This window comes from Solea solea, chromosome 2 (assembly GCF_958295425.1).
Source record: "Solea solea chromosome 2, fSolSol10.1, whole genome shotgun sequence".
NCBI lineage: Eukaryota > Metazoa > Chordata > Actinopteri > Pleuronectiformes > Soleidae > Solea > Solea solea.
In genome coordinates this window covers 13,236,795-13,249,367 of record NC_081135.1, presented here as the reverse complement: position 1 = coordinate 13,249,367, position 12,573 = coordinate 13,236,795, and the positions used below count along the sequence as shown (strand labels likewise).

The window sequence follows — 12,573 nt, the reverse complement described above, 5'->3', positions numbered from 1 at the left end:
CACAACCTCCTTTTAAACTCAAACATGAAAATATAAAGAATAGTGTTCAAAAACACATTAGACGTCGCCCTGCACTCTAAAGGCTGACAGGTCCCGCTCAGAAATAATGTATATCATATCGTGTGTGTGTGTGTGTGTGTGTGTGTGTGCATGCAGCTAGCTTTTCATGTTCCTCTTGTGTTGTCTTACACACATAGACACGGCAGCTGTATAATGTAGATGTCTGTCAGTGCACATAAGTGTGCAGATATTTGCATGTGTGTGTGTGTGTGTGTGTGCCTTTTCATCCGTGCACATCGCCGCTCTCTCCAGTTCAGAGCACATGAGCTTGATGTGATGGTTTGTGGCAGCATGGCCTGTAGCCGGGAACCTGGCAAGCAAGATGATTACATGACCTAAAGAGGGAAAGAGAGAAAAAGAGAGAGATAGGGAAGGAAAGTGGGCAGAACGAGTGGCATAAAACATAAGAGGGAGTGGGGGAATTAGAGTGAAAAAGAACGTACAAGGGAGGGAAGGATGAGCTAAAGGGAAGGGGGGGGTGGGGGGGGGGGGTGTACAGCAAGAGACAGAAGATGCAAGATGAGTGAAAGAGGGCACAAGAAGGACAGTGACAAGTGAATTGAGAGTCAGAGCACAGACATGCACAACAACATTACATTGATAACTTTCATCACCTTCTGTCTTCTTCCTGCTGCTTCAACAGGAACATTTTCTCCTGTTAAACTTCAAAATCCAACTAAAAGATGCTCTCCACTGAAACTATCAAAGCTTTATTTGACCTTGGTGTTGCCAGGTTGGTAGTATTAAAGCAGTAATTGCTTTAACATCACATTATGAAAAGGGATGGCAGGATAAATCAAATGAAGCTGCTAACGTAAATGATCTTTTTGAAAAAAGGTCTTTGGCATGGTTTCAGGAAATGTCTCCCAAAATGACTTAAACGCTGCAGTACATATGCCAGAGCTATGATGTCATTGTTTTTCCCACTCAGAAAATATCGTTTCAGTCACTCCCAAATCACCATTTCTGTGTAGATTCACCTTAAATGGGACTGAAGTTCAAATTAAGGTTGTTTTTTTGTGTGTAGCTGTGGAGTGAGTGAGTGAGTGACCGGTAGCTGTGGTCATTAGACACCTTTGGTATGTGGAGGTAACCCAGCTTGGCCCTGCGTGGTTGCAGACACAGGCATTAACTACAGCCCATAATAACCCACAGTCACTATGATGGTGGTTTCATGCTCCATAGCAACCTGATGCTCGGTAATTATGCTTTGAGTTGAGATAATAGCTGCCATCTCCCCTCTTCTCGTTCTGGGACACAACCCCATTCATTTATTCATTCATTCATTCATTCATTCATTCATTCATTCAGTGTACAGTTCACTTCCTGTCAGTCTCTCTGATGTTGGTGTTGTTGTTGTTTCAGTATTTATGAATAGCCCATCCTTATTTTTCAGCATTGCATTGAGTATTTATTACACAGTGTTAGCAAGTGTCAGCTTTATGGAAACTCTTCGGGATGCATGACAGATTTTTACATCGCAAACCAAATTGCATTAACAATAGAATTTAAAAAAGGATCGTTATTTACCTTTTATTATTAATATCAAATGAAGGCCAGGGACCACTAAGGCCACTCTTTAAATATTGCTTATTAATGGTCTTGTTTTATTGTTTATTGTGATTCGGTAAACTATTCTACTATTCTTTGTTTTGGCACATTTACTTTTATTTTTATATTGTTTTTATCTACAGGGACATCTATACAATCGTGTGTCTCTTGCTTTTACCCCTGAGTATCCTGAGTATATTTTAAAGGTGCTATTTAAATAAAAAATTGTTAATGTACAATGTAATTAAAAGGAAGTGGTTATTGTTGGTACAGATGGAGGAAAGTGGGTTAAGAGCACCTCAGTCATTATCAGGAGTGTGGCTCACACATTGTCTGTTGTGTTAAACACCGAGTGATTTTTTTTTACCACGGCTGCTTGATTTGATAAATGGGAGAAAATGAAGTTAAGCAGGGTAAATGAAGTTAGTGAGGGCGAGGATGAGGCGGGGCATCTGCGTGTGCTGTGTTTATGTTGAATGTGTGTTGGGATCGGTGCTGCTGCTTATAACCCTGCTCGCTGTGATAATGCGAAAACAAATTTACCGGTTGCTCTGACAAAAACAGCAGACACAGAGAGGCTATTACATGTGTCGTGCGTGTGTGTGTGTGTGTGTGTGTGCACATTTTTACAGACCCACTCAAGCTGTCACTGTGGTCTTAAGCAGCACTATGTCATAGTCAGTGAGCGTTTTCCTGATGGCCTTCTTCCTTAATTGTGGCCCTTGTTTTTGCAGTCTTGGGTGTGGGTGTGTTTTATTGAAGCTGTTTTTTAAACTCTTTCTTAACCACTTCACCAAAAGCAGTGAGAAAATAGACTGCAACTCCCAATGGGACAACATGGACTGAATGTTGGAACATCACATGTAGCTTTTCTTCCTCTTACTCTTATGATTTTTCCTGCATAAATGTTCCATTGTTCCTCTCGTAGAAGGTCACACACAGGCCTTAATCTCCTAAATGAGTCCCCTTCTTTCTCCCTCTTGTATCCTCACTTACCGCCTCATCTCTGAGTCTTGCCGGCTGCTGTAAAGCCAACTACAGGACAGGATACGATAGAGAGAACAGGACTCCACCAACTACTGCTGGCTTTACAGCAGTCAGCGGTAGTTGATGACTAAATCTGTTTGTGAGGTTCTTGTACGAGGCAGGTCTATCCCTCCCCCTCTTCCTTCTGTGTTCCCCGGGCATTAGGGATTAGCTGGTTAACTCTAGCCAGCTCAACTGTCCAGCTCGGCCTTGTCTGGCCTGAGTCATTCAGCCAGTCTTAGTAGTTTTGACAATCAAAGTCCCTTTAGATCCAAGTCAGCTTTGCCTAGAATGCGGCCTTGGAACTGAGAGCGTGTGATTTGTTCCACGTTTAAAGGGGAAGGAAAGTTAAAAGATCCAGAACGATTCCAGATTGAAGGATGTTTTTTTGATTTATTTTAGATGTGAAGGAAATTACAGACAGACAAGTTTGACGTTCTTCAGCTTGTCTTTTCATCTTCAGTTTAGATCTGTCTAAAATGGTTTCAAGTGCCTGCGTAAATCTTCTATCTTTTTAGAATGTGTTTGCCATTTTTTCCTCACCATTAGGCTTGTAATTGAAGTTTGCGTGCTGCTCTTTCTCCCGCACCAGATCCCATAGTGAAAGTGAGCATTTTAGGAGCTGTCGGTTGCCTCGATTGGTGAGTTTGTGCCACTTAGGTAAGCGATTAGAATGAAGGATTTCATACACTGAAATCACACAATAACATATTTGAATTTACTAATGAGGCAGCAGTAGATCAACAACTCCTGTGTGCTGTGATGTGAAATCATTGATTTTCTCTATGGACTTGCTGTCTATAAATGCAAGATAAAGTAATGAACATAATGTTGAGTTATCATAGACATTTGCATAGTGGCTAAATCTGTCTGTGCTGGCCATCGTGTTTTCACTGAGGTCGTGCATGCCGTCTTTTGCTAGTTCTCAGTACAGGGGGCCTGCAGGGGGCCCTTGCAGCCCAGTCAGCACTGACCGCGTGTCTCACTCGACACACTTCAAAAACAATCTCAACTATCCCTTTAATAGCTTTAATAGTGCAAAAGAAAAGAGAAGCAGTGGCACAAGTAGCGACATGTGCACCATATGAGACCCACTGCCCTTCCCACCCCTGTGACCTCTGACCTCTTTAGTGTGTTTAAGTATGCTTTACATTCCAAGCAGCTCCCACCTGAAACCTCACAAACATGCCACCTCTGTGGTTTTCACTCCACAAACCCAAAAACTATGTTCAGATGGTGAATGGCATCTTAAATGTGCATATAGGGCTCACAGGTAGATGTGTTTAATATCTGCATACACACACAAGCGCAGGGGCACAGGAGCACAAGCCTTTAAGAAGCTTTGTGTGTAATGTGCTTTTCAGTCTCCAATGAAGAGCCATAGGTCGACTAGAGAGACAGAGAGATGGGGGAGAGGGAAGGCAAGGTGGAGGGTGAGAAGTGGGGGGCAGGGAGTCCTTGTTAACATGCTCTTGTGTGTCCACTCCCATCATTGTCTTATTGAAGCAGGAAGATTTGTATCAAAATGATTGCTAGCCCAGGGGGAGGGAAAGGAAGGGGAAAAGGTAACAATGGGGAGGAGGAGAAAGTGCAGAACCATGCATAGGCTTCGTTATTCAAAGCTTTTTTTAAAAAAAAAAAAAATCAGGATTGGGTGAGACATGTTAAAACAATCAGTTTAAACCTCTCACGAGTTAAACCTGGCGTGTACCCGCTCATTTTAGTGTGGAAGAGGCTTTCACTCTACAGGTTTTGGACAGATTTCAGGTACAGAAGGACAGACGTGCTACGGTGACGAGTGTGTAGAAAAGTGGGGGGAAAGATGAGGATAGGCTGGAGAGGAAGCAGAGGGAAGGGGAGGGGCGGGGACGTGGCGTGGTGTGGTGTGGTGGGAGCAGTCACAGTGAATGTGGGCCACTGTGCGTTGGCGGGAAGCCAAGCTGCTAAGCCCTGGCAGCTCGTTAGCCTCTGTGTTACCGACCTGATAGACCCGGCTACCCCCTCCTCCCCCTTTCCCTCCCTCCCAGCCTGTTCCCTGTCCTCCTCATTGATTGACGTTCACTGCAATTCCACACCGCGGCCTCCAGAGGCAGCACAGATAAACACACACATGCTCATACACAGAGGTGGCGCAGCAGCTAAATGGTGTAAGGACCATTGTGTTGGTCTGTGTAGGCCACATCAAATTTATCATTATCAAATGTGTATTTTTTAACATTCCATACATCATCAACATTCCATTCAGAGCCGATTAGTTTCTTCCTTTTCACATGTGCTGTGTTTCTTTTAACTGCCTCACCAGATTGATTTCCCCAACATCTGCTACTGTCTGGCTCTAACGTTCAGTTTTTTAGCTGATCCACAAGCTTGGCTTTCAGTTTGTGCCTCAATAACTGGCTGCCACTCTCTGTGTTGTCAGTCGCTTTCCAAGATGGCCACTGTCACCGTAGCCAGAGCCCTCTCCCTCCCTTCCTCCGTCCATTACCCCCCCCCTTAACTGTCTCCTTCAACGATCCCCATCAGCACAGTTATGGATATTAAAGTTGCAATTACTCAAATTAATTGACTATGGGGATGGAAAATATTCTGCCAGAGTGGGGCAAGTGAGGGGATGAACGGGTGAATTGTGATTTTATTAAAGAGGGCATGAGTCATATCCTGCCTCAGTGGAATCATTTCAGTGCCTCTGTTGTCTTTCAGGCACAATTCCCCTAACACAAGTTTTTAGCTATAGATGCTTACAATAGCCACATTTTTTTTTTTCGTTTTTTTTATCCTGCTGTGCTAGCTCTTGCCTTTACACAGACATTTATCTGGCTCTGTTGTTTCTGGAGTGTTGCCGTAGCAACATTCGCTTCCCCCCCCTCTCCATGTTCATTCCCTTTAGACGAGTGTGAGGCAGAATGAACGCTCATCATCCTTGAACTGACTGTGTAAAAGAGGGTGGTTAAAAGTGGGGTTGGCAACATATTGGTTTGATCAATAATTCAAAAAATAACCTTTCAGTGTAATATTAATTGAGGGAGCTTAGCGAGAACGCGCATTCTATACCTCCTCAAGACTCTGTTTACAGCTTGTCAACCCTCTTTCTTTGACCACGGGAAGTTCAACAGGAAAGCCTTTGGTCCGACTTGCATTTTTATATCACCTTTACTTGGTAGGTGTGGGCTGTTCCTCTCCAAACTAAGTCATTCCACTCAGTGGAAACAGGGAGTAAGCAGCTGCTTGGACACTTTTCACTTGTTTGGAAAGCTTGTTATTCCAGTGTTGGAAAAAACGGCCGAAATCATGTTTGTCTGTCTGTGCTTATGAAGTGTGAGGAGCTCATTTATAAATAACACAATCAACCCAACTGTTTTTCAAATTACTTGGAAGAGAGAGTCAACAACTTATTTTCTACTTCAGCTTTAATTCTTACCTTATTCTCCTTTCTCTTGTCTACAGCTACATCGAATGGCACTATGGAGGGAATCGACAACCAGGAGGGAGGAGTGTGCAAATTCAAGTCCATGAAAATGATCATGAAAGTGGGACAAAGTGAGTAAAATTATGGTTGTAAGCGCAGACATGAGTGGGCACCAGCACAATGCAGCACTCCTTGCTGAAGTGTGGGACACTCTGAAAAATACCCTTATAAAGTCATGGGAGACTGTGGGAGACGTACGGCTCCATCGTCTCATGACACCTGTGAGGGGGCAGGAGATCTAATCTGGTGGAAGTGTGTATCTGCTGATATATTCTCCCTCAGAAAGTCTGAATGATACCACATACAGCCCTGAACACTGAAACCACTGACTTTAACAGCAGACCCATCAGACATGAGTCATGAGCTCCTTTCACATTTTGTACTGAAGTCCTGACAGTCTTAGGAAATTGTCCAGAGGTGAGAAATAAATGGTCCTGGAGGTTGCTCTGGACATTCTCCTGAGATTCTCCTGCCAATCTTATCTTAAAACATCAGGGGCCAATGTGAGATCATTGGAGAACGTAGCAGGAGGAAACTCAGGATAATCTATGAGTTTCCTGCCTTTTGAATGCTCAAGGATGGATTATCTGGCGATTCTCCTCCTGTTGTGAACATGTCTGACCCAAACGCATTCACCATATAAGAAAAGCAAACAGGGAAACCTGGCTTGTATCCCAAGGGTTGTTGGTTCAAATCTCGACAGGTGAAGGGCTGGGCAGCCCCTTAAAAGGTGCCAAATCCCTGTTGTTCCACATTAATTGGGTTAAGTAGACACTCTTAATTGACTCCAACCCCTGGAGGGCAAATTTGTACCTGCAACCCTCTGCATAAATGGGAGGGTTGTGTCAAGAAGGCATCTGGCATTAGAAAACATCACTAACTGTTGATCCGCTGCAACCCCGAGAGAGAGGGAAAAGAAATAAATTGACACAACACACATACTTGTGCAAGAGAATTACTCATTAATTCCTGTGTCTTGTCTTTTTCAGATCCCTCTGACCCTAATTCACCCAAAGACATCCCCACCAAAGTCCCTTTCTACCCACCGCACCCAGAAAACAAGGACAACTATAACAGTAATGACGTGCTGGAAAAGCCAGGTGAGATTCTGAGCTTAAATCCTGGGAAAGATGTGATTGAGTGGAGGATTTACTGACACAGTTGTTCAGCCAGATTCAAACCGATTGTGTAAAAGTAAGGGTTTGTGTGCTTGTGTGTGTGAAAGTGAAGGAAAGAAAGGTCAGCAATTCATCAGCCGCTTATTAAATGTTACCTATAAAACTGATAGGCATCTCTGGCCTCTCAAGGACTTGGAAGGTATCTACTCACTGGCCTCAACCCACCTCTTAAGTGACGTTTTCAGGGAAATTATGTGATCTCTGTCTGCCATCTTTTTAATGACTTGCTTTTAGTAGACAAGCACTTTTTTTCCTGGCACCAAATCACAACACGGTCCCATGATGTGCGTCTCCAGGCAGACATCTCTTATCTCTGCTATTACACTGCAGTTAAAAAATATCCCATGAAGAAAATCAGAACAGTAATTCACACAATAAGCCCTGTTCAGGAAAGAAAACAGGAAAGGCCCAAGAATAAAACAAGCTGGCCTATATAACAATCATCAAGTCCTTCCCTCTGTGTCCTGGTTTCACTCCCAAATCTGATGGGCACTTAGTTGTCCCATCCTGCCCTTTAAAATCATCCACCGATCATCGGCATCTTATTTGTTGTCCTCTTGCTTTTTGTCTCATCCATCCATCTCAGCCAGTAGCAGGAGCATATGGTTGCCGCGGGCAGTGTCTTAAGTTAGCATAATCCCCTTATAAAACCTCCTGAAGGGGAACAGACAGGGAGGCACAATATTCCTGCCCGCTCAAGGAACAAAACTCCATTGCCACGAGAACAGAACACAGTGCGGCTTCCATCATCAAGGTTTCATGATAACGTCATGTCATCAACGTCATCAAACCGTGTTATGAAACCAGTTGTATTTCAATTGTCCACAATTGAAAGTTTTTAACGAGTAGCGGGAACAGCTAACGCTACATTGGAGCTTCTCTTACTTTCCTTTCAAATCATCAAAGTTACATTTTGGATGGCATGAGACTGTCCTTCCCCCCTACATATTTTTAGAATCAGATTTAGGTCTAAGTCTGTGGCCAATTGTTTTTAAACCCCTCACTATAGCTGCTGAACTTTACTGAAGTGCAGACATGTTCCTGAAATTGCCTGGACGGTAGCTCAGTTGGTTGACTGACAGGGGGTCTTGAGTCACAGGGTCTTGCTGAAAACTGAACCACTTGCATCTCGCCGTTTTACTCACTCCAGCTTTCCTCTGTCTCACAGATGTAGCACAGAGGGAGAGCAACGACAACAACAGCGGGGGGAAGTCCTCCAGCATCATCGGCTCGGAAGTGGCCATCTTTGTCGGCATCGCCTCAGGCAGCGTCATCTTCATCATCATCATCATCATGCTGGTCTTGCTGCTGCTCAAGTACCGGCGGCGGCACCGCAAGCACTCGCCCCAGCACGCCGCCACGCTGTCTCTAAGCACCCTGGCCACGCCCAAACGGAGCGGAGGGGGCGGGAACAATAACGGCTCGGAGCCCAGTGACATCATCATCCCGCTCAGGACTGCTGACAGCGTCTTCTGCCCGCACTATGAGAAGGTCAGCGGCGATTACGGCCACCCGGTCTACATAGTTCAGGAGATGCCGCCTCAGAGTCCAGCCAACATCTATTACAAAGTCTGAGGTGGAACTTAGGACAGAAGTCAAACTGGAACAATCCCGGGAAGAGCAGGGTCTTGGTTTTGGCTGGCACCGCCTGCCCACCCACAAACAATCTCTCTTTCTCTCTCTCAGTCTGTCAGCTCCTCCTCCTCCTCTTCTCTAAAGTTTTGTCAATATCTTTTTCTTTTTCAAAGTTTTACTGATACCTTGCTGTCTGATTTCATCACAGTTAGGGCGGATGGGTTGAGGGGAAATGCCAGAGAGAAGCCTGCTGCTGTCACTGCTGCTGCTCTCTGGGAGGTTTGGGAAATGAGAGAGAACAATCTTTTTTTTTTCGGCAAAGTTGCTACCTGTTTGGGGAATCAGAAAGTTAGACAGTTGCACAGTGTGTTGTTTTTCTTTGGGATGGACAAACGGATGTATGGATGCAAAGGTGTGAAAGTAAATGTTTGACCTCACCTTAAGAGAGACTACTGGTTGGGGAAAAGCACGGGAAAGAGACAAAAAACACGAGCGAGGAGGAGACGTGAGCGAGGATATGGGCTAATTATGAACTTGCAAAATGGCTGCCCATCCTTAACGCTCACAAGCAAGAGAGAGACTGTGGATTTACCAGCCAAACAAGGAGAAAGGAGAGATTCTAACACCAATCCTCTCTGGGACTCTCCTGATTGACTCTCAGCCTTTCACCCTGCCACCAACAGGCTCACCATCACATGGACACACGTTCGCCCACACGTTTGCCCACACTCACCAATCAACCTGAAATGTTTGGGTTTTTAAGTGTGGCTTTGCATCGTTTCTTCTCATTCACCGAAATGTCTTCAGCCAATCACTCACTACGGTTCGCTGAAAACATGTTACTTGAAAGGTTTTAAGGACAAAAAAAAGAAGAGTTTTCTTTTTTTCGACTGTCACCATTCACCTACATCTTGGTTTCCTTTTCCCTTAAAGTGAAATAAAACATAACTTAAAAGTGGCTCAGAGTGAAGACCTTTAAAATCTACATCCCTGAGAGGGTGCAAGAACATTAGGTCTGTCTAGGGTGGCTTCTGGGAAGAGTGGAGGATCTTCAGATACATAGTGCAGCACTTTTAATTCCATTTGTGGTACCTCCCCTCTTCCCAGCGCTCCAGAGAGAGAGAGAGAGAGACATTTATAGCTCGAGATGGGGGAGCAGGATCCGTAGCAAGAGTTCACCTCGACTTCTCTATGACCTGAGCTTTTCACATGGGAAAGTGTAGGGGCAATAAAAAAAAATCCACCTCGCCTTACTGCCATTGTTTTGCATCAGGTGAAGAAGATGCCTGAGATCTCGTTGAGGTTAGCACAGCTGGCTGAAACAGCTCTAGGTACTGTACCGTTTACCCCGAGGGGTCCACTGATGTTTGAGTTTTGCCCAAAATCAGCATGATCTGGTGCTGTCCTTTTCTCATTAAAGAAGCACAGGGACATCTACTTAACTGTTTTTCCACAGTTTCTCAATTTCCACTACCATTTCCATATTGTAAGTTTTTTTTTTTATTTACTTACACAGTAGGTGTACATTTTTCTTTTAAAAAAGACATTACAAGTAAAAAAGTAGAAAAAGATAAAAAATAAAAGCAGAATTTATTTATGATAGACACACTGAGCACATGTGTTGTCAGGCGGTATGGAGAGGAAGAATAAGTAATGTTAATATATTATGGTATAAGTGCACATTATGCAATCTAGGTTTTTGATTATTTGATATCTCTCTCAACTCACTGAGTGCCGTGTTTTCATGAGCTCTTGTCCACAGACATAAGACTCAGTCCTGGGAAGAAGGACCAGACCAGGGGAGGGTGGCCAGTGGCCGCAGCCCCACGGGGAGTAGAGTATCTGACCCAAAATAGCTCACATTGGTGTACACAAGGGCAGTTGTTTCTCCCACACTCATTCTGTGTAGCATCTCCCAAAGGATAATTCCCATGAACACCCAGTTCCCCCAGTTCTCCTCATGTCCAAGTTTATATTTCATCTTCATTTCTGATCATAGTCAAGTGCATATACCCAGCGATCATCACCATTTGTCATTTGCTCATAACATTGCATCAAAATTTCACCGAAAAAGCCAAGCCTTGTCTGATCTGAGGTTTGTGCCTCTGAGAGGCAACAAAATCTGCAAATATGCAATTCCTATTTATTTTTTTAATCAATGAAGAGGAAAAAAAACAAAAAACAAACACCTATGGAAAGTGTTCTTAACCACTGAAAGATGTAACGACACACAAATGAAACACAAAACTAGCAAAGTACTTCTCACGAGCCTGCTGTTTTAGTAGTTTTTTATTTCCTGCATTCAGTGTAGTATTATTTGAACCTTTTTTTTGTTTCAAATATGTGCCGTAGTACAAAGGTAAACTGTGAAAAGACCATAAAAAACATGCACGCGTGCGTGTACATCCCATCGCAAAAATGGTTTAAATGAAAAGGTAGCAGCTGTTTAGTTGCTGTCAGTCTGCGGCAGACTATGACAATCTTTATTCTTTTTCTTTTCAATCTGATGTCCTTTTCTTAGCAGCCACACGACTAACGCTCTCCCAACGCTGACCAGGATTGGTTCAAGCTGTTATGAAGTGTCATAGCGACCCTGTGAGAGTCTTAGCACACGGGCTAGGAGAAGCACCTCAGGCTACTGTAAATGCCTTGCTCGTATGGTCAGCCCTTGGTCACTTGACTCAGTAATTTTGCACCATATACTTCTGTAGGTAAGAAACTGTAAATACATTAATGTTTGTATTGTATATGGATCCTGGGTTGTTACAATAGCCTTATTCACCTTTTTAGGAAAGTAAAGAAAGAAAAAAAGTACAGACAAAAAAACAAACAAAAAAAAAACAAAACGGATTACACTTCAGTAAAAGAGAGCATACTACTTTTTTGGTAAATAGCTTATGTAAATATTGACCACAACCCAATAAAAAAACAACATTTTTTATAAACTCTTAAAGTAAGATGTTTTGTATAAAATTTGAATTTTTTGCTATGTATTTTAGCTAGCGTGCGTTCGAAAGCCCATGTCCTCCCCACTCCCTCCCCTTTTGCACTGTTTCCATGGTAATTTGGTTTAAAAAAAAGAGAGAAAAGTTGCCAAACCGACTGCTGCATATTTGTGCCATAAGTGTGTACCATAAATATTTATTGAATTAGTTTCTTTTTCTTCTTCTTTTGTTCTGTTTATGATTTAATTTCAGTCCAGTTTGTAAGTAACACAGTATTATATTTGCATTGTTTGTTGACCCCCACCCCCCCCAAACACCCCGGTTTTCTTTTGTCATGTCATGGTTACTGGGTGGCTGTAGCTCACTTCCCTCCCTAGCAGTATGAGATGCAGGCTGTGAAAAATGGCTTTAATGTTCAAAAAGTCTAAAACAAGTTCAAAGTGAGGATAAATGACACACATTCCACCAGTCTGTTACAAACTGAAAATCTTTTTTCAATAAAATGTTTTTCCTATGGACGTGTTGTCTGACTGTGTTGCTTTGTTCTTTTACTGGAAACAAATATCCACGTTTAATTTGAACGAATGTGAATTTACTGAACTATAAAAATGTACATGAACTGATACAGTATTTATTTTGACACTGAAGGGTGATTGTTTTGTCTTTGGACAATTTCTTTCTACAATGGTGCACTTTTCACTCCACTCCACATGAATCAAACCGAGGGCCTTTCTGTGTGAAGTTTGCATGTTCCAGGGTGTATGCCGCCTTT

At 43.2% G+C, this 12,573-nt stretch overlaps 1 protein-coding gene across 1 annotated transcript in view; it reads left to right on the top strand.

The window, feature by feature from the left end:
• Window positions 1–12,319, top strand: part of efnb2a (ephrin-B2a) — a 29,157-nt gene extending 16,838 nt beyond the window's left edge. The window contains exons 3-5 of the mRNA XM_058619751.1: window positions 6,082–6,174; window positions 7,093–7,203; window positions 8,450–12,319. Of these exons, the coding sequence (XP_058475734.1) occupies window positions 6,082–6,174; window positions 7,093–7,203; window positions 8,450–8,856 (611 nt within the window). The 3' untranslated portion in view covers window positions 8,857–12,319. The remainder of the gene's footprint in view (window positions 1–6,081; window positions 6,175–7,092; window positions 7,204–8,449) is intronic.
• The last annotated feature ends 254 nt before the right edge of the window (window positions 12,320–12,573 follow it).